At 51.3% G+C, this 22,078-nt stretch overlaps 1 protein-coding gene across 2 annotated transcripts in view; it reads left to right on the top strand.

The window, feature by feature from the left end:
* The first annotated feature begins 679 nt into the window (after positions 1-679).
* TBCD (tubulin folding cofactor D) overlaps positions 680-22,078 on the top strand; it is a 205,699-nt gene continuing 184,300 nt past the window's right edge. Inside the window, exons 1-6 of one of the 2 annotated variants that reach the window (XM_074389091.1) lie at positions 680-990; positions 4,460-4,510; positions 7,876-7,973; positions 9,732-9,833; positions 12,068-12,214; positions 15,254-15,309. In XM_074389091.1, coding sequence (XP_074245192.1) covers positions 801-990; positions 4,460-4,510; positions 7,876-7,973; positions 9,732-9,833; positions 12,068-12,214; positions 15,254-15,309 — 644 coding nt within the window. In that variant the 5' untranslated portion in view covers positions 680-800. The remainder of the gene's footprint in view (positions 991-4,459; positions 4,511-7,875; positions 7,974-9,731; positions 9,834-12,067; positions 12,215-15,253; positions 15,310-22,078) is intronic. The other variant, XM_039476649.2, reaches the window with a different exon arrangement.

The following is a 22,078-nucleotide window of genomic DNA, read 5'->3' on the forward strand; positions in this document are numbered from 1 at the left end:
CAGGCTCCACCACCTGTCCCGCCCCGCCCACTGCGCCTCAGGCCCCACCCCCTGTCCTGTCCCGCCCCGCCCCGCCCACTGCGCCTCAGGCCCCACCCCCTGTCCTGTCCCGCCCCGCCCTCCGCGCCTCAGGCCCCATCCCCTGTCCCGCCCCGCCCTCCGCGCCTCAGGCTCCACCCCGTGTCCCGCCCCTTCCTCCGCGCCTCAGGCCCCACCCCCTATCCCGCCCCGCCCTCCGCGCCTCAGGCCCCATCCCCTGTCCCGCCCCGCCCTCCGCGCCCCAGGCACCACCCCGTCCCGCCCCGCCCTCCGCGCCTCAGGCTCCACCCCGTGTCCCGCCCCTCCCTCCGCGCCTCAGGCCCCATCCCCTGTCCCGCCCCTCCCTCCGCGCCTCAGGCCCCATCCCCTGTCCCGCCCCGCCCTTCGCGCCCCAGGCACCACCCCGTCCCGCCCCGCCCCCCGCGCCTCAGGCTCCACCCCCTGTCCCGCCCCGCCCTCCGCGCCTCAGGCGCCGCCGCGCGGTCCCGGCTCCACTCGCGCCCTGTGGGGGCCGCGGCGCGCTCTTCCAGAGCCTTTGAGCCCCGCCCCCGCTCGCGCCCAGCCGGGCACGGCGCCGTCCCGCGCGCGGTATTTTGGCGGCCGGCGCGTTCCGTAGCGAGGCCGGCGAGCGGGGTCGGAGGTCGCGGGGCGGGGCCGCGTCCGTTGCCGCCTCGGCGGGCGCCGCCTGCTCTTCCCTCGGCCCTCAGCCCCGGCGCTCACGCTGCGGCGGGGTCCGAGCTGCGGGTCCGCAGGCCGCCGAGATGGCCCTGAGCGACGAGCCGGCCGCGGGCGGCCCCGAGGAGGAGGCCGAGGCCGAGGCCGAGGCGCTGGCCGTTGGCGCGGCGCTGGCGGCGTTCGGCGAGAGCGCGGAGACCCGGGCGCTGCTGGGCCGCCTGCGGGAGGTGCAGGGCGGCGGGAAGGCGCACGAGGTGGCCCTGCAGCAGTTCCGCGGTGCGTGGCGGGGCGCGGCGTCGGGGGCTCGGGGGGGCGCGCGCCTGTCTCGGGGCCGGCTCGCGCGCGGGGCAAAGCGTCTGCGGCCTCCCCGGAGGCGGGGCCCCGCTCCGGTCTCGGCCCCTGGAGGAGGCGCCGGGCGGCGGGTCGTTCCCGCGGGGTGGACTCCCGGGCCCGCTCCCCCGAGCCCGCTTCCTGTGGGCGTTGCGTGGACGGGAGGGGTGAGAGGAGGACGCGGGGACCGAACCTGCTGCGGACAAAGGCTGCGGGTTCCGCGGACGCCGCGTGGAGCGCGCCGGCGGGTCCGTGCGTCTGCGGCGGTGCGCGGGGTGTGCAGGGGGTGAGGGGGTGCGGGGGTGCGGGGTGTGCTGGGGGGTGTGCAGGGTGTGCTGGGGGGGTGCGGGATGTTGTGGGTGCGGGGTGTGCGGGGTGTGCGGCGTGTGCGGGGGGTGTGCGGGGTGTGCTGGGGTGCGGAGTTGCAGAGGGTGCTGGGGGTGCGAGGTGTGCGGGGGTGCGGGGTGTGCTTTGGGTGCTGGGGTGCGGGGGGTGCTGGGGGGTGCTGGGGGTGCGAGGTGTGCGGGGGCTGCAGCGTGTGCTGGCGGTGCGGGGTGTGCGGGGGCGTGGGGGGTGCGAGGGTGCGGGGTGTGCGTCCTTGCGTGAGCCTCACTTCTCCGGGTTCAGAGCCGCTTTGCAGCCGTCCATAACGGTGATTTCCAAGCAAGCCCTTAGGGTCTTGTGGTTAGCGACACGGGGCTCTGTGGTGCAGTAAGCTCATCTCTGTGGACCCTTCGATAGGAGGAGCTTCTGCGAAGTGTGGCCTCCCTCGGTTCAGAGTGACAGCGCTCCGAGTTAGGAGTCAGGCGGGTGGGGGGCCTGTGGGCGGGTGCGGGCTTGGCCGTCAGGTGCCCCTGCCTGTGAGTACCTGATGCTTGCCTGGGGTTGGCAACGGTGCCTCTGGCAGGACTGTTCGAGGGTGAGGGACCCTCATCCAGGGACCGGGGAAGCCAGAGTTCTCGTTCATGCTGTAACAGCCCAATGGGTTCCTTTTTGCACTTTTTTTTTTTTTTTTTTTCAGATTGAGTGTCGCTCTGTCGCCCAGGCTGGAGTGCAGTGGCGCGATCTCTGCTCACTGCAACCTCTGTCTTCGGAATAGCTGGGATTGCAGGCGCGCGCCTCCGCGACCGGCTAACTTGATATTTTTGGTAGAGGGGGTTTTACCGTGTTGGCCCAGCTGGTCTCAAACTCCTGACTGAAGTGATCACCCGCCTCGGCCTCACAAAGTGCTGGGGTTACAGGCGTGAGCCACCGCGCCCGGCCCCAGTGGGTTCTTCTTGCGGGCTGCCCTGATAGCCCATTTGTCAAGACTGGGGAATTGCAGTGGGGAGTTTAATTCACACAGAGCTGTTTGAAAGGGAGACTGGAGTCTTATTAATACTCAGATCAGTCTCCCTGAGAATTTGGGGGCCCGGAATTTTTAGAGGCAATCTGGGGGAAAGGGCAGGGGTGGCTGCTGATTGGTTAGGGGTGTGCAATCAATCATAGGGAGTCGGCAATGATGCTGTGTGCTGAATCGCCTCTGGGCGGGGCTCCAAGAGCAGTGGCGGGTCCAGGTGGAGCCTTCCTGGGTCGCTGGGGCCTGGTGGATGCTAGCGTCGGTGTCAGACATGTAAACAATCTGAAAACATACCTCTAAAGGCCAGTCTCAGGTTCTGCAACAGTGATGTGGCCTGCAGGACTACCTGGGGAACTTGCCTGCCTTGTGACCCCAGGAATGATGGCGGCAATTGTTTACGTTACACCTTAGCGGAATTCAGGCTCCTCTTCCTCCTAGCCTGGTGGCCTCTCACGAGCTTTACAAAGGCAGTTGAGTTTTGGGGAAGGGCTCTTACTATTTAAACTACAAAGTAAATGTCTCCCAAAGGTAGTGTGGCAGCTCAAAGAGTAAAGGCATGAGGGGATTGGCTGGATCAAATCTCCCTCATTGCCGTAATTTTCTCACTGATCTAATTTTTGCGAAGGCAGTTTTGCTGGGAAGCAGTGAGTGTGTTCAGATGTGGAAGTGGGAGCTGTTGGATTGGACGGAAGCAGTCAGCTGCTGAGAGGAGTGGAGAGCAGGTGGCTCAGGGTCAGGGAGGTTGTGGAGTCGTGGGTCGGAAGAGTTGGCAGGGGTGTGGAAGGGAGCAATGCCTGGATATGTAAAGCAGGAAGTATCTGAGACAGGTCTCAGTAAGTTTAGAAGTTTCTTTTGCCAAGGTTAGGGACTGTCTGTGAGGCGTTCTCAGGAGGTCACATGCCCTCGAGGAAGTCAGGCTACAGCTTAGTTTCATATGTTTTAGGGAGACAGGAGGCATCAGTCGGTACATACTAGATGTACATTGGTCTAGTCAGAAGAGGCAGGACGTCTTGGGTGGGAGGGCTTCCAGGTCATAGGTGGATTCAAATATTTCACCAGTGATAACTGGTTGAAAAGAGTTTATCTGAAGAGCTGGAATCCGAGGAAGGGATTGTCTAGGTTACGATAACTCGTGGAGACCAAGGTTCTTGTTATGCAGATGAAGCTTCCAGTTAGCTGGTTTCAGAGAGAATACATTATAAATACTTTTTCTCAGACTAAAAAGGTACCAGACTTAGTTAATTCTCTCCTGGATTAGGGAAAAGACCCAGAAAGGAAAGAGATTTTCTACAGAATGTAGCTTTTCCCTACAAGAGCCAACTTTGCAGGGCCATTTCAAAGTATGTGAAAGAAATATATTTTAGGGAAAAAATGTTTGATTTCTTTCAGGGCATGCTGTCTGGCATGTGGTGCTGTACTAGAGTCAGGCTGGAACTTGGTGTCTTACTGTTACTGAAGTATTTTAATGCTAGTACTCAGCAGCTGTGCCTGAGTTCCAATGGGAAGAGGGTTTAATGAAGCCTGTCTGAACCCCCTCCTCAACTCCCTTTCCATCATGAGGCCTGAACTAGTTTTTCGGGTTAAGTTTGGAGTGCCCTTGGCCAAGTGGAAGGGTCCGTTACATGGCTGGGGGGCTGAGAATGTTTTTACAGGCGTGTTTGGCAGGGGAGTGTGAGAGGAGTGCCAGGATGTGTGTCTCACAAGGGCAGCATTGAGCTTGGCCCTTAATGGCCGGCAGAGGCAGGGGAGAGTGAAGGAATGGAGAGGTGAGGAGGAGACTGTTAGGAGAGGGTAGAGGAGGTGGGAGAAGAGGACGAGAAAGACAGACGTGCCGGGCAAGCAGACTGCACGTGGCTGGGACCAGTGGCCCTTGAAAGGCCAAAGGGAGTTGGAGCTTTCCCTCCAGGTGGCCTGTGTGGCCTCCGTTAGTGAGAGGGGGGAGGTGTGCTTCTGAGAGCAGCATAGGCTGGGGAAGAGACGGAGCTGTTCTGTGGAAGCTAGCAGGGAAAATGGGGTTTCTGAGGCTCACGGGCGTGTTTGGCCTAATAATTAATTTCGTGTTATATTTGTTTTTAGGAATAATGAACAAATATCAGGAGCAGCCTCATCTGTTGGACCCACACCTAGGTAAGAATAAAAGCTGCTGATTTTGATCATTCAGTTATGGATGACCACAGAGGCCTCGGGAATGGCGCTAGCACATGCGTATGCTTTGCCAGGATGAAGCGCTGAGAAGTGTCCCTGTCTTACTCGCAGGTCCCTGCTGCTTGGTTTTAGCTGACTTGGGATAGCGGCTTGAGTTCCAGATGTCCCTCTAGGCTGGGGGCTGTGGGGAGATTTATCTGAGCTACTTTCTCCTCTGCCGTTTATTTATTCTTACTTTATTTTATTTTATTTTGAGATGGAGTCTCACTCTGTCTGCTAGGCTGGAGTGTAGTGGCGTGATCTTGGCTCACTGCAACCTCTGCCTCCCGAGTTCAAGTGATTCCCTGCCTCCTCAGCCTCCTGAGTAGATGGAACTGCAGGTGTGCACCATCATGCCCGGCTAATTTTTTGCATTTTAATAGAGACCAGGTTTCACCGTGTTGGCCAGGATGGTCTTGGTCTCTTGACCTCATGATCTGCCCGCCTCTGCCTCCCACAGTGCTGGCATGACAGGCATGTACCACCGTGCTGTGTGGGCTGTATGCAGCATTTCATGTGATGGAATCATACAGAGTGAAGTCTTTTGAGACTGGCTTTCACTTAGCATCATGTCTGTGAGGTTCACTGTGTGATGAAATGTTTACTTCAGTAGTTTTGCAGTTTTTTTTTTTTTTTTTTGGAAACAGAGTCTTGCCTCTGTCACCAGGCTGGAGTGCAATAGCATGATCTCGGCTCACTGCAACCTGTGCCTCGTGGGTTCAAGCAGTTCTCCTGCCTCAGCCTTCCAAGCAGCTGGAACTACAGGCACCTACCAGCACACCCAGCTAATTTTTGTATTTCTAGCAGAGGTGGGGGTTTCACCATGTTGGCCAGGCTGGTTTTGAACTCATAACCTCAGGTGATTCAGCTGCCTTAGCCTCCCAAAGTGCTGGGATTACAGGCATGAGGCATTGTGCATGGCCAGTTGTTTCTTTGGGTTTTCTTAACAGGTAATTAATTATACAGTTTGTAAATAATACTACTCTTTATCCATGATTATACATTTTTATTCTTAGAAAATTTTATTGTTTCAACTTTATTGAGTTTAAAATTTATCTATTATAAAGTGCACCCATTTTAGTAAGAAGTTTGAGTGTTGAGGAATGTATGCACCCTGCCCTATCAAGACATGGAACGTCTTCTCATCCCGAGGAGTTACTTCACGTCCTTTTGCTGTCAGCCCCCCACCCCAGCCCTAGGGAACCACTGTGGCTTAATGTGACTGCTGACTAGTTTTGCCTGTTCTAGAACCATTCAGTATGTGCTCTTTACTTTTTGGCTTCCATGGTTTAAATAGCATCTCTGGGACTTACCGTTGTGGTGTGTGTATCAGTAGTTTATTCCTTTTCTCTTGTGCTGATAAGCCACAATTTGTTTACTTTTTTATCTGTTGACAGACATTCGAGTTGTCTCTGATTTTTGGCTATTATAAGTAATGCTACTCTTTGGGAGGTTGAGGCAGGCAAATCATGAGGTCAGGAGATTGAGACCATCCTGGCTAACACAGTGAAAACCTGTCTCTACTGAAAATACAAGAAATTAGCTGGGCTTGGTGGCACACGCCTGTAGTCCCAGCACTTTGGAGGCTAAGGCAGGAGAATCGCTTGAACCTGGGAGGTGGAGGTTGCAGTGAACCTAGATTACTCCACTGCACTGCAGCTTGGGTGACAGAACAAGACTCCGTCTCAAAAAAAAAAAAAAAAAAAAAAAATGCTGCTGCGAAGATGCTTATGTACAAGTCTTTGAGTAACAGGTTTTATTTTCTTTTGGGAAAACATGCAAGAATGGAATTACTGAGTTGCAAGGAAGTGAATGACTCATAGAAAGTGTATGACTTGACCAGGCATGGTGGCTCACACCTGTAATCCTAGCACATTGAGAGACTGAGACAGGCGGATTGCCTGAGCCCAGGAGTTCAGGACCTGCGTGGGCAACATGATGCAACCCCATCTCTACTGAAATATAAAAAATTAGCTGGGTGCGGTGGCATGCGCCTCTAGTCCCAACTACCCGCGAGGCTAGGGTAGGAGAATTACTTGGACACGGGAGGTGGGGGTTGCAGTGAGCTGAGGTGACAGCACTGCACTCTCGCCTGCATGGTGGAATGAGACTGTCTCCAAAAAAAAAAGCAAAGGACTCAAAATCACCTGCCACACTGATCCGCAATGAGGTGTGAGGATTCTAGCTGCCCTGGGGTTCTCGTCAGCACTTAGTGTTACCACTCGCTCTGACGGTCTGATTTCAGTGGGTGCGTCTCACCGTTCTCTGCATTTCCCGGATGCAAACTGCAGGTCCTTTCTGTGTGTGAAGACGTATGCCCAGCATATGGTCTGTTGTGTTGAACGTTCCATGTGCACTTGAGAAAAATGTCTGTTCTGTTGTTGAGTAGATTGTTCTCTAAATGCCATGTCAGTAAGGTGAGTAAGGGGTTGATCGTGCTGTTTGGGTGTCAGTGCTTTTCTCCTCACTTCTTCTATCACCTCCCGAGACAGGAGTGTTGAAGTTTTCAACCATTTCTCCATTCATTTCTCGCAGCTTTTTCTTTGCTTATTTTGAAGCTCTATAGATTGGTGGATGTACTTAAAGAATTTTTAAGTCTTTATGATGAACGGATCCTGTATTATTATGAATTATCCTTTATCTCTGGCAATATTACTTGTGTTGATGTTTACTTTGTCTGATATTAACAGAGCCACTCCCGCTCTCTCATGATTAGTGATTGGTTGGAATACCCTTTTCTTTCTACTTACATTTAACCTAGCTATGTCTTTTTTGTTTTTGTTTTTGTTTTTTAAGAGACAGGGTTTTGGGCTGGACGCAGTGGCTCACACCTGTAATCCCAGCACTTTGGGAGGCCAAGGCAGGCAGATCACCTGAAGTCAGGAGTTTGAGACCAGCCTGGCCAACATAGTGAAAACCCCGTCTCCACTAAAACTACAAAAAAATTAGCTGGATGTAGTGGCGCATGCCTGTAATCCTAGCTACTTGGGAGGCTGAGGCAGGAGAATTGCTTGAACCCGGGAGGTGGAGGTTGCAGTAAGCCAAGATCACACCATTGCACTCCAGCCTGGGTGACAAAGCAAGACTCTGTCTCAAAAAAAAAGGACAGGATTTTGCTGTGTTGCACAGGCTGCAGTGCAGTAGCAGGATGATAGCTCATTGCAGCCTTGAGCTCCTGGCCTCCAGTCATCCTCCCACCTCGGCCTCCTGAAGTGCTGGGAAGACAGGTGTGAGCCACCACCCCTGCCAGCCTCCGTGTCATGTGGATGTTCGCTTTCACAGCGCGCGTTCCGTGTGTTTTTTCCTAGAATGGATGATGAACTCGTTGTTGGACATAGTGCGGGATCAGACAGCTCCAGCTTCCCTTGTCCATCTGGCTTTTAAATTTCTTTACATCATCACCAAGGTAATACTTCCATAGCACTTCAGAGTTGACAGCTACTTTCATAACATGCATGGTCCAGAGGTTACCCTCCAAAGTGTTAAGTTGTGTGTTTAATTCTGTCCTTTTTTACTGTCTGTTTGGGATCAGAATTTATTGATATGGGCCTTTTGGCTGGAACAGTGTCAAGGTGTTTAGCTTCTTGCATTTGAATAGATTGAAGCACCACCTAGCCAGTAAAGGAAGGGGGTGGAGATGAGACGAAATCAGAAAAGCTTCTTCCAAGCAAAAAGCAGGCAGGGCATGGTGGCTCATGCCTGTAATCCCAACACTCTGGGAGGCCGAGGCAGGTGGATCACCTGTGGTTAGGAATTCGAGACCAGCCTGACCTACATGGTGAAACCCTTTCTCTACTAAAAATACAAAAATTAGCTGGGCATGGTGGCACATGCCTGTAATCCCAGCTGCTTGGGAGGCTGAGGCAGGAGAATTACTTGAACCTGCGACGTGGAGGTTGCAGTGAGCTGAGATGGTGCCAGTGCACTCCAGCCTGGGCGACAGAGCAAGACTCTGGAAATTGAGGTGCTTCTTATACTTTAATGTACAGATAAATTTCCTGGGAATCTCAGCTGTGCTGTAGATTTTGAGCAAGTAGGTCCGAGGTGGGGTCTCATAGTCTGCATTTCTTACAAGCTTGCAGGTGTCGTCTGTGCTGGCCCACAGGCTCCCTGTAGGCAGTTTTGGCCATGGGAGTACTCAACAGCCATATCAGGGTGGGGCTTGGGGTTCGTAGGGGCGAGGCATTGCAGTATTTCTGTTGTCCAGCGGGAGGGTCCTTGGCCAGCGAGAGGACACTGTGGGTGGGCTGCCCAGGACACGCAGGCTCTGTGACTCCGATGTTTTGAGTGTAGGATTTTTCCGGAAGGTTCATGGAAGTGAGCTTCGTGGAAGTGTTAATGAATTTGGGCCTTTGAGGTTTATGGACACTTACTCCTCATAAATGTCAGAGCACAGTCGTTTAAATGAACATGCTGAACGAATGACTGATTCCATAAATGTGGTGATGAATAACATTAACCAATTTAGGAAGGAAGGATAGCCTTTTTTTTTTTTTTTTTTTTTTAAAAGAGATGGAGTCTTGCTCTGTCATTCAGGCTAGAGTGCTGTGGTGCAGACAGCTCCCTGCAGCTTCGATCTCTTGGTCTCGAATGATTCTCCCTCCTGCCTCAGCCCCTCAGACTATAGGCATGCGCCACCACGCCTGTCAAAATTTTTTTTTTCTTTTTCTTTTTCTGCAGGAAAGAGGGAAAGAGGAAGAGAGAGAAAAGAGAGAGAGAGAAAGAGAGAGAGAGAGGTGTGTGTGTGTGTGTGTGTGTGTGTGCGCGCGCGCGCGCGCGCGCGCGTGTTTTCTACTGAACACCTATTTGGAGACTGGGACTGAATTTTCTGAGTCTGAAATAAAAGATGCAGAGCTATCATCTCTTAAGAGGACTGGTTATAGCCAAATTTTTAATTTTTCATGTTGCCTAGACTGGTCTCCAGCTCCTGGTCTCAAGCTGTTCTTTTGCTTTGGCCTCCCAAAGTGCTGGCTTACAGATGTGAGCCGCTGTGCTGGCCACGGGTAGCTTTCTTGTGGTGACTGTAGTCTTACTAAACTGTGTCACTGTAATGTGACAGAATTCTGTTTGATCAGTGAGTCTCGTAGGTGGTGATTTTTGATGAGGGGGGAAAAAGGCAGTCTTTTTAAATTTTATAATAATCCAGTATCTCTCTATTTGATAGGTTCGAGGCTATAAAATATTTCTTCGTTTATTTCCTCATGAAGTAGCTGATATGGAGCCTGTTTTAGATTTGATTGCAAATCAGAATCCCAAGGACCATGAAGTGAGTGTCTCTGTCTCCTTCCTGGTCTCAGCCCTCCATGCCTGTCCCTCCTCCCTGCTTGCTTACCTTGCTGCCCCTTCCCCTTTCTGTTTCTTTCACTTTTATTTCACTTGGTTTTGTGTGTCTCTTTTTTCTTTTCTTTTGACTCTTCCTTTACTTTTAATACAAGTTGCTTCAAATTATTTTTCTTTAAAATTGGCCCTTTATAAAGAAAAATTATGTCTAGGTATCGTTTCACAGTAAATCTGTCATTGTTGATTTTTTTTTAACTTGTGGAAGTGTAACTGTGTTGGGTTTGATATGTCCTTTTTTTTTTTTTTTTTTTTTTTTTTTTGAGATGGAGTTTCACTCTTGTTACCCAGGCTGGAGTGCAACGGCGCGATCTCGGCTCCCCGCAACCTCCGCCTCCTGGGTCAGGCAATTCTCCTGCCTCAGCCTCCTGAGTAGCTGGGATTACAGGCACACGCCACCATGCCCAGCTAATTTTTTGTATTTTTAGTAGAGACGGGGGTTTCACCATGTTGACCAGGATGGTCTCGATCTCTTGACCTTGCGATCCACACCGCCTCGGCCTCCCAAAGTGCTGGGATTACAGGCTTGAGCCACCGCGCCCGGCCAGGTTTGATATGTCCTGAGCAGGACTCACAGACTCAGCATACATTCCTCCTTTTGGCTGTCATTTGCTGTATACAGCAGACTAATACACAGCACAGTCAGCCACGGGAAAAGGTACATGGGACGGGGCCTGGGGAGAACCAGGTGGGAGCTCCCAGGCTCCCCCAGTTGGGTCCCACAGGGCGTGTGTCATTTCCCCAGCACTGTGTGACCACATCTGTGAGGTGTCTACCAGGGAAACACGTTTCAGCCTTGGCATCCAGAGCTTGCACAGGGGTGGTCACGTGGGCATCTCTGCCTGGCATGAAATAAAATTCCAGACCCTTCGGAGGAAAGCAGGTGCCCAACGTAAAGCACACAGTTTGTGCAGATTGAGCCAGCGAGGGGCCTCATCCCACAGGGCTTGGTGGGAGCCCTGCTGGTGTCCAGGTCCCTGGATGCCTGCCCAGGGCCGACCTCTCCAGCGGCCTTTCCTTGGATGGCAGTGGGGCCTGCTGTACTCACTCTCTCCTGCACAGTGTGTGTTGGAAAGCGTACTCGGTTTATAGCCCTGCAGCACGGGGGCTGGTCTCCACGTGAACGTGCCCGATGAGAGCCATGGGGCATTTCCCTCCTGTCCTGCACTGGTGCCCTTCTCTCCTCAGCTCTTCTAGCACCCGCACCCCCCCCCAGTGGAATGATTGCAGGGACAAATTGGAATGTTTTACTAAGTGAGGGTACCCCTTTTTAATTACAAGTTGAGAAAGTTAGGATACTCCTTTTTATTACAAGCTGAGAGAGTGAGGACGCTCCTTTTTATTACAAGCCGAGAAAGCATACTCTTGGTAGTGCAAGTTGAGAATTTTTTTCCATCCTTCCTTCCACCTGCCCTGCCTCCCTCCCTCCCTCCCCTCCCCTCCCTTCCCCTCCCCTCCCTTCCCCTCCCCTCCCCTCCCCTCCCTCTGTCTTTCTGTGTTTCTGTTTTTGAGATGGAGTTTCGCTCTTGTTGCCCAGGCTGGAGTGCAATGGCACCATTTCGGCTTACCACAACCTCCACCTCCCGGGTTCAAGTGATTCTCCTGCCTCAACCTCCTGAGTAGCTGGGATTATAGGCATGTGCTACCATACCTGGCTAATTTTGTATTTTTAGTAGAGACAGGATTTCTCCATGTTGGTCAGGCTGGTCTTGAACTCCCAACTTCAGGTGATCTGCCTGCCTCGGCCTCCCAAAGTGCTGAGATTACAGGCAAGAGCCACTGCACGTGTCCTTTTTTCTTTATTCTTAAGTGTTTTTTTCTTTTTATCTGTTTTTTTTTTTTTTTTTTTAACTTTCTCAAAAGGCAGTTTGTATGTTGAGAAGTGCCAGTGAAGAGAAGCTGTGATGTATTATGATTTATTTTTTTTATTTTGATGTCTGTCTGCTGAGCTAGCTAAGTTATGGCCATTGGTGTGTGGTGGGGATTCTGGAGGGATGTGGGAAGTAGCTGGTGAATGGCCTGCATTTCTGGCCCTGAGGGTGATGGCATTTGAATGGCTTTAGAGTGGGCATTGGGTGGCCGTGGAGGGCAGTGACTTTAGATTGTGGCCAGCAACCTCTGCTTTTCAAACAAGACTCATTGTTACTGTGATTCAATTTTTAGACTTGGGAAACCCGCTACATGCTTCTGCTGTGGCTCTCTGTGACCTGCCTGATCCCTTTTGATTTTTGTCGCCTTGACGGGAACCTCATCACCCAGCCTGGGCAAACACGACTGTCCGTAATGGACCGTATTCTCCAAATAGCAGAGGTGAGTATCATGCAGATAATTAGCTGCTAGTTTGTCTTCTCTGTCATATTCATGCTGTCTTGATATCAGTGTTCAACTTGGTAAGCTTTCGATACATATTTATCCAGGTGTTTTTTTCAGTGAGGTGAACTCCCACATGATAACTTATTTTGAAACTGTGATAATTCATGTAGGGGTTGGGTTGAATTAGTAAATCTTGTTTCTTTGTAGGTAATGAGGATACTCTGTTGAGGGTAATCATGGCAGATAAGGGGTTTAGTGGCAATGGTAAGAGAAAATAAGGCCCATTTTACATTTAGTTCTTAACATGATGTAAATAATACACATTTACTTGTAGGAAAACTAGAAAACAAAGATAGGCAAGAAAAATACTAAATTTAAGTTTATCAAATTCTGGCGCCAAGAGATAATAGTTGTTTATTTTCTTCAAACTTTTCCTGATGTAAATATTATGCATATAAACACAGCTTATTGTATTAGTTATCTGTTGCTTCATAAATAACCCAAACTTGAATGTTTGACACACATTTATCCTCATGTAGTTTCTGTGAGTTGGGAGTCTAGCATGGCTGAGATGGGTCCCCTGTGTCAAGCTTGCCCACAGCTGCAGTCAAAACTTGAGGTGGGCAGCCTTTGCTCCAAGGCCATTGGAGTGAGGCCACCCTCAGTTCATTGCCACCTGGGCCCCTCCAACATAGTGGCTTATTCCGTCAAAGCCTGCAAGGGAGAGACCCTGCTAATGAGTTGGAAGTCATGGTAATATGTTACCTGACATGGAAGTGACATCCCATTCCTCTGCCAGATCCTGTGGTTAGCAGCAAGTCACCGAGTCTAACCCACACAAGTGAGCACTAGGAGCCTGTCAGGCTGTGAGCCATTTTGGTCGCCATGGTATTCCTGCCATGCTGACTGCGATAGCCCTGGTCAGCATTCACTGAGTGCCTGCCGTGTGCTTGGCACCATTCAGACCCTCATGAATTAATCTTTAATCACTTACGGATTAATAATTTAACCTATACGTTGCGCTGGGTGCAGTGCTTCATGCCTGTAATCCCTGTTCTTTGGGAGGCTGGGGCAGGCAGATCACATGAGATCAGGAGTTTGAGACCACCCTGGCCAATGTAGTGAAACCATGTGTCTATTAAAACTATAAAAATTAGCTGGGTCTGGTGACACATACCTGTAATCCCAGCTACTCAAGAGGCTGAGGCAGGAGAATTGCTTGAGCTTGGGAGGTGGAGATTGCAGTGAGCCGAGATTGTGCTACTGCTCTCTAGCCTGGGCAACAGAGCGAGACTCTGTCTCAAAAAAAAAAATTAACTTATACATTGATGATTTATAGATCATCAGTGATTAATTTATTAACTGTGATTAATAATCATTTAATTTTCCTTCATGAGGCCGTTGACAATTCTTATCCTCATTTAACTGAGGAGGCAATAGGCATAAAAATAAATAAATAACTTAGTGTACTTTGCTCCTAAGTGGTGGCCCCATGTTAGAATTCAGGCGGTTTATCTCTGGAGTCTGTGCTCTTCATCAGGGCTTGATGCTGCCCCGTGACCTGCTGTTCTGAGGCCTTTTTTCCCTCAGCAACATGTTCTGAGTGTCTTGTGACATCATAGAGTGTCCCCCTCATAATCGCTGCAGGAAAAGTACTCCATTGTAACCTGACTTAAAAATTCTCTCTGATAGATGGACATTTTGTTTGTCCTTGTTTTGTTATATTAGAAGGAGTGTGGTGATGAAGAACCTTTTGCCCACTCTCGTTTACCTGTCTGCTGAGAGGGACTTCTGGGTCAGAGGGAGCACAGTTTGTCAGGACTTGACGGTCTGTGATTGTCCTTAGAAAGCCTGCCTTGGACAAAAAGATCTTCTAAGTGTATCATTTTGGGGAAGAAAACTAGCTGAGACGAGCATTGCAAACGTTTTAAGGCAGCCCTCCTAAAAACAAATCTGGCTGGGTGTTGTGGTTTCATGCCTGTAATTCTAGCACTCTGTGAGGCCAGGGCGGGAGGATAGCTTGAGCCCCAGGAGTTTGAGACCAGCCTGGGCAATATAATGTGACTCAGTTTCTGCCCAAAAAAAAAAAAAAAAAAAAAAAAAATTAGGCAGGTGTGGTGGTACCCACCTTTGGTCCCAGCTATTCCAGAGGCTGAGTGTAGGAGGGCTGCTTGAGCCCTGGAGGTTGAGGCTGCCGTGAGTGCTTTTTTTTTGAGGTATAGTCTGCCCTGTCACCCAGGCTGGACTGCTGTGGTCCAGCCGTGGCTCACTGCAACCTCTGCCTCCCAGGCTCAAGCAGTCCTCCCACCTTAGCCTCCTGAGTAGCTGAGAGTACAGGCATGTGCCACCATGCCCTGCCAACTTTTGTATTATTAGTAGAGACGGGGTTTCACCATGTTGACCAGGCTCCTGAACTCCAACTCCTGAACTCCTCCAAAGTTCTGGGATTACAGGCATGAGCTGTAGCACCTGGCCTGCAGTGAGCTTTGATCACCCCACAAAGCAAGACCCTGTCTCAAAACAGCTATAAAATCCCATGAGTGTATACACTTACTATGTATACCCCCAAAATTAAAAACCAAAAATTAAAAAAAATGGATGCATTTGTAGTAAATCTAGTTGCCCTTCAGTTTGGATGTGGCCTCTTATCTAGTCTGAATACTCAAATACCGATGGTTCCCATGTGCTGGACGCGCAGTAGGTGCTTAGGGAATACTCTGGATTCTTTGTTACAATCGAGTAACTAGTTTGTTTACATTTTCCTGCTCTATTCTTGCAAACGTGTGTTTCAACGGGGTGGGATCAAACGCTCTGCGTAGCTCAGGCACTTACCTGGGCGAGAGTAGCAGTTGGCCGCCGGAGCCCTTGGCTCCAATTGAAGAGAGGTTCTTTTGCAGCTTTGGAGTTAGGCCTGTGCTGGTAAGGTTTGTGAGCCTGGGCCCTCGGGGAGCTGGTGAGCGTGGGACTGGCGACTGTGGGGGCCCCGAGGCTGGCATGTGCAGGCGTGACTGTGTCCGTGCTTGTCCTTTCTTGCAGTCCTACTTGGTTGTTGGTGACAAGGCCCGAGATGGAGCGGCGGTCCTCGTGGCCAGGTAAGCTTCCGTGCTGCGCTTCTTGGCGTGTGGCTGCTGGTGGGTTCCGAGAGGGGTTTCTTTGGGTGCTGTTCAGTGTTTTATGCGTGTTTTATCCTCAAAGGACCTAGGGTAGTCTTTGGACTCCTCAGACTCTGGCTTTCTCTGAGGGAGCGTGCAGCACTGTTTGGGCACAGAAGACCTCTGACCCTGAAATGACCACACTCAGTGCTGGTTTGGGGTGCTGGTGGGGGTCACCTGACAGGTCCGTCGATGGGAGTGCAGGTCTAGAAGAGGCGTGGCCATCTTCCCTGGGGCACGGCCTCGGCACAGGGATGGGGTGGCAGTTACGAGAAACAGCTCTTGCTGTCTCTGTGGAGGTGATGGGTGGTGGCTGGGCCACTGTGACTGGGGATGAAAATCCCCCAACGTCCTGTGTTAACTGCATCCCACGTGTGCTGCAGACGGGCAGGTGGTTTTCTCTGCTGAGTGCAGCGGGCCTGCGGTGTTGGAAGGGTGCCAAGAGTATGTGTATAGCCCGAACGAACCTGTTTCATGAGGTGCAAGAAGGAAGAAAGCAATTTTTCTAAATTAGGACTTTGCATGGCACAGGATTTTAAGTATGTATGTAGTTTACTAAGTCAGAAAATGTGGCATTTTCCCCCCCTACGATGGTGAAAGTCGAAGGGCGGTCGTAAAACCTCCCGGTGGTTGTGATTGGGAAGATGGTCTGTGCCTCATGCAGCACCACCTTCACTGGGATGGTAGCCGCAACTTGCACAGCTTCTTTCTCAGAGAAGTGGGAGGAGAGAAGCTTCCTTTCTGGGGCAGTTGGAGGTATTAGATGAGGTGTTCGTGACAGCCTGGAGCTGAGGAGGAACTCCTGGGTCCCCTGGAGCAGGTGAGGCCCTTGCACCTGAGAGGGCAGGGGCTGCTTCCTGTCTTGTAAGGACATGAGAAGATTATCATTTTTTCCTCATTATAAAAGTAATCTGTGTGTATTTAGGTAATAGAGTATGATGTATAAAAAAATGAAACCCGTGAGTGCTTTCATCCTGTGGGGGTGTCATGGCCCCCCGTCTCCCTGCCTCTCCGTGGTCTCCCCGTGGGGCGGCACCAATGCCAACTCTGTCCGTGGCTGAGTTGCTGCCCTCGCTTCTTTGCACCTCGGACTAGGAGATGGGCCTCACGCGTCAGCGTTTTCTTCCAAAACCAGATGACCTGGTGTGAGTGTGTCCTTTTTTTTTTTTTTTTTTTTGGAGATGGAGTCTTGCCTTGTTGCCCAGGCTGGAGTGTTATGGTGCGATCTCGGCCCACTGCAACCTCCACCTCCTGAGTTCAAGTGATTCTCTTGCCTCAGCCTCCCGAGTAGCTGGGACCACGCCCTGCTAAATTTTTGTATTTTTAGTAGAGATGGGGTTTCACTGTGTTAGTTAGCCAGGATGGTCTTGGTCTCCTGACCTCGTGATCTGCCCACCTTGGCCTCCCAAAGTGTTGGGATTACAGGCATGAGCCACTGTGTCCGGCCTGAGTATGTCCTTTCTGCCAGTCCCTTGTGGTGAGGCATTTAGACTGCTGCTCTCCCAATTTGGTATTAAAACTCAGGGCTGTGAACAGTCCACATAAAACTTGGTACCATTCTGAATGATTTCTAGGGCTGAGTTTCTGCAAGTGGAATTAACATTTTCAGGGTTTAGTGCAGTTACTGGAGAGGTTGAACAAGTTAAAAGTTCTTTCCCCATGTTTACCAGCTGGGGTTTAAGGCAAACCTTAAAAATGTTTGCCAACTTTGTTAAGTGGAAAATAGTATCTGCTTTTATTCTTATTATTTACTTATTTATTTTTGAGACGGCATCTCACCCTTGTTGCCCAGGCTGGAGTGCAGTGGTGCGATCTCAGCTCGCTGCAACCTCCACCTCCTGGGTTCAGGTGATTCTCCTGCCTCAGCCTCCCAAGTAGCTGGGATTACAGGCGCATGCACCACCACGCCTGGCGAATTTTTGTGTTTTTAGTAGAGATGGGCTTTCACCATGTTGGCCGGGCTGGTCTCGAACTCCTGGTCTCAGGTGATCCATCCACCTTGGCCTCCCAAAGTGCTGAGATTATAAGCATGAGCCACCGTGCCCAGCCTGTTCTTACTTTTCTTAGCAGCATTACTGAGGTTTGGTAGGTTTATGCTGGACTTGGTCTTGTGGAGTGCCTCGCCTGTTGGCTGGGGCGGCGGAACCTGAGTATTTATTTCCTCGTGGGATCCTCCGGGAAGTGAGAGCTCTGGCTCCGGATCCCGGGCAGACAACCTGGTGACACGCTGCAGCGCCACCTGGTGCCGGGGCGAGCAGGTGCTTCTCTCGGCCGAGCCTGTTTCTGTGCAGGAACACCAGGGCCTGCGATCTGGGAGGGGTGGTGCCCTGGTGGGCGCATGGGTGCTCTGGGCGGGTGCGTGGGTGGGTGTGTCGGTGCTCTGGGGCCATTCTCCCCCTTGGTCTCGCACACCGATTCTTGGAGTGTTTGAGAATGGCGGATGCTGTCAGTGGAGGAGCACACTTAGAGTTGGGCCGGTTTCTTGGACACCTCTCGGACTCACTGCAGGTTCTGGGTTCCCTGTACTTCTCACACGCATTTTTGGTGGGGATTGTTACAAGTAAGGCCGGGGCTGCGAGGGGTCCTGTGCCAGCGTTTGTCTGCAGTGCAGGCTTGTTTTCTGTTCTCCAGGGAGGATCTGCCTGCTCTAGCCCACTCTGCTCTCAGGTTTGAGTGCTTCCCCCTGTATTGCTGGCCACTCTACAGCTGTATCCATCTCCCTTGATTAACGGAGCTTGCCAACATCCACAGTGTTGTAGGTGGTGCTTGGTGTTACATTGTTACTATGATATGCAGACTGAGTGCTGCCTTAGAAACTCATTTTAATAGAAAATATGCCTTTGGCCAGGCATGGTAGCTCATGCCTGTAATCCCAACACTTTGGGAGGCTGAGGCAGGAGGATCACATGAGGTCAGGAATTTGAGACCAGCCTGACCAACAGGGAGAAACCATGTCTTTACTAAAAATACAAAATTAACTGGGCATGGTGGCACATGCCTGTAATCCCATCTACTCGGGGCTGAGGCAGGAGAATCGCTTGGACCCAAGGAGGTCAAGGTTGCGGTGAGCCAAGATCGCACAATTGCACTCTAGCCTGGGCAACAAGAGCAAGACTCCATCTCAGAAGAAGAAAAGGCCAGGAGCAGTGGCTCACGCCTGTAATCCAGCACTTTGGGAGGCCGAGGCTGGTGGAACACCTGAGGTCGGGAGTTTGAGACCAGCCTGGCCAACATGGAGAAACCCTGTCTCTACTAAAAATACAAAATGAGCCTGGTGTGGTGGCGCATGCCTGTAATCCTAGCTACTTGGGAGGCTGAGGCAGGAGAATCACTTGAACCCGGGAGGTGGAGGTTGTGGTGAGCCAAGATCACGTCAGGTTGTGGTGAGCTGAGATCACGCCACTGCACTTCAGCCTGGCCAACAAGAGTGAAAAAAAAGAAAAAAAGCCTCTATTCTTACGGATTACTTTTTTTTTTTTTTTTTTTTTTAAAGCAGTCTCACTCTGTCAATCAGGCTGGAGTGCAGTGGTGCGATCTTGGCTCACCGTAACCTCTGCTTCCTGGGCTCAAGCGATTCTCCTGCCTCAGCCTCCAGAGTAGCTGGGATTACAGATGTGCGCTACCATGCCCAGCTAATTTTAGTATTTTTAGTAGAGATGGGGTTTCACCATGTTGGCCAGGCTGGTCTTGAACTCCTGACCTCAGGTAATCCACCCGCCTCAGCCTCCTAAAGTGGTGGGATTACAGACGTGAGCCACTGTGCCTGGCACATTTTTTTTTTAAGATAGCTGTTTTTCAGATTATAAAAGGGAGGTATGCCAGGCGCTGTGGCTGTAAATCCCAGCACTTTGGGAGGCTGAGGCAGGTGGGTCACCTGAGGTCAGGAGTTCTAGACCAGCCTGGCTAACACGGTGAAACCCCGTCTCTAAAAAATAAAAAAAAATTAGCTGTGCCTGGTGGTGCGTGTCTGTGATCCCAGATACTTGGGAAACTGAGGCAGGAGAATCGCTTGAGCCCAGGAGGTGGAGTTTGTAGTGGATGGAGATTGTACCATTGCGCTCCAGCCTGGGCGACAGAGCAAGACTCAGTCTCAAAAAAAGGAGGAGGTATGCTATATGCAGAAAAGTTGGAAATCTTGGCCTGGCATAGTGTCATGCGCCTGCAGTCTCAGCTGTTTGGAAGGCTTGGGTGGGAGGATTGCCTGAACCCAGAAGGTTGAGGTTGCCATAAGCTGTGATCGCACCACTGCACTCCAGCCTGGACAACAGAGCAAGACCCTGTCTCAAAAAACAGTTGGAAATTTTGAAACATGGAAGTTAGAAAAGAATTATGTAGGTAATTTTTATACACAGTACGTATACTGTGTTTATCTTTTTTGTACTGTTATGACATTGAATGTGCACAGCATGATCTTACCAAGTCAGCATTGTGCTTTTTTGCCTAATTCCTCATAACTGCTGATGAGTGACTCCATGAGTTCTGCTGTGTTTCGATGCTGCAGTCAGCTCTGTCACTTCCTACCTCTTGCGAGCAGTGACGGATGCCTGGGTTTGGATATAGACATGTTTTTGTGTCAGGATTGTTATCTGAGGACGGGCCCTTCGCGGTGGACTTCTGGGGCCCAGGCCGTGAGAGCGGTGTGGGGTCTGTACACCTGAAGGCTCTCAGCCGCCTGCTCTGCACAGCCAGCCTCAGCAATGCCCCGCCCTCAGATCGTAGCGGATGTTTAATTGGCATCGCTCTGATTGCTCTCGTCTTAGGCGTCGCATCCTCCCCTTCGTGACCCGACTCTGGGTGTCTGTGGGCTCTGTAGGGCCTTCTCCACTGGTGTGAGTTTCCTCTGTGTGAAGGACCATGGGGATTGCCCCGCTGGTTGTTAGCTTTTCCTTTTATTTACTTTTTTGAACCGTACTTTTAATGTCAAACCTTGTAAGCCTGAAGTCTTAACTTGTTAAGAGATTTAACAAGTATTTATATTTCTTCTACCTTTTATTATTTAAGACAGATTCATTTTGGGTTTCTTTAGGTGTATTGTGGAACTCCGCCCTTCCCAGTAGGTAACTAGTTGCTTTAGCGCCATTTTGTATCCCACTTCTGTGTTCATCTGTAATGCTGTGTAGGAACTCAGTGTGTGTGGATTTGTCACCAGCTCGATGCTGCTGCCTTCTGTGATGAAGTGACTGCCCTGGGCCCCTTTTGCAGATGCACTAAAATTAAATCTGGGAGGACACACAAGTTTCCTTTTTTTTTTTTTGAAACTGGGTCTCTGTTGCCCAGGCTGGAATGCAGTGGCATGATCACAGTTAACTGCAACCTCCACCTCCCAGGCTCAAGCAGTCCTCTCACCTCAGTCTCCCAAGTAGCTGGGACTACAGGCACATGCCACTATACCTAGCTAATTTTCTTTTATTTATTTATTTTGAGACGGAGCTTTACTCTTGTCACCCAGGCAGGAGTGCAGTGGTGTGATTTTGGCTCACTAAAACTTCCGCCTCCCAGGTTCAGATGATTCTCCTGCCTCAGCTGGGACTTACAGGCACACAGCACCATGTCTGGCTAATTTTTGTATTTTTAGTAGACATGGCGTTTCCCTGTGCTGGCCAGGCTGGTTTCGAACTCCTGATCTCAGGTGATCCACCTACCTTAACCTACCAAAGTGCTGGGATTACAAGTGTGAGCCATTGTGCCTGGCCACCCCTGGCTAATTTTTGTATTATTATTGTTTTTTTTTGGTAGAGATGGGGTTTCATCATGTTTCTCAGGCTGGTCTTGAACTCCTGAGTTCGAGTGAGTCGCCTGCTGTGGCCTCGCAAAGTGCTGGGATTACAGGTGTGAGCCACTACGCCCGGCCAAATGATTCTTTAGTGTTTGGAAATCGGGTCTTCTTTCCCCCGTGTTCACGCTGAGCCCCTCCCTAAGCGCGTTGCATGGGGACAGTGGCTTAGGGAAGCGAGGTCCTTGCGTTATGAGCAGTCGGCAGGTGCCAGGTGCCCCGCTCAGCTGCAGTGGCCAAGGGAAGCGAGGTCCTTGCGTTACGAGCAGTCGGCAGGTGCCAGCCGTCCCCTCAGCTGGGCAGTGCTTTTGTTCCGTGAGGGTCGTGATGGAGTAGAACGGCACATGCTTGGCTGTCTCCTGCATGCCAGTGTTGTGATGTGTGGTGCTCCGAGAGGGCTTGTCCCCGCAGAAGCGTGGAACCAGCCCTCATGCAGGCTGACTGGAAGGGCTGGAACGAGGGCCAGGAAGGTGGGATGCCGAGAATGGCAAGGCCAGAGTTGAGGTTCCGGTGGAGATGGCACAGGGGCTGGAGGGAGGGCGGGCATTGTAGCCTGGCAGCTCCAGCTTCCACCTCTCACCTGAGCACTGGACTCGTGCTCCTCGCTGCCTAGGGTCTCCATGTAGCTGTCTAGTGGGCACTGCATGTGGCACTCCTCCGTACCTTCCCCCTGGCATCACTGCCATCTCCTTCACATCTCCCCATAGAAATGTGGCCAGGCTGCATGTCTGACCTGCTGACATAGACTGAAGAGGAGGTGGTCAGGCCTGGCCACTGCTGGTCCTGCCCACGGCACCTCTCCTGTTCAGCTGCTCTACTTCCGACTGCATTGCCTTTGCATTCCTTGAGTTCCCTCCGCTCCCTTCTGCCCTGGGCCCTGGCTCTCTTGCTTCCCTGGGCAGCAGCACTTTCTCTCCAGGTTCTGCACCCCCCCTC

The sequence above is a fragment of the Saimiri boliviensis genome, chromosome 17 (assembly GCF_048565385.1).
Source record: "Saimiri boliviensis isolate mSaiBol1 chromosome 17, mSaiBol1.pri, whole genome shotgun sequence".
NCBI classification, from domain to species: Eukaryota; Metazoa; Chordata; class Mammalia; order Primates; family Cebidae; genus Saimiri; species Saimiri boliviensis.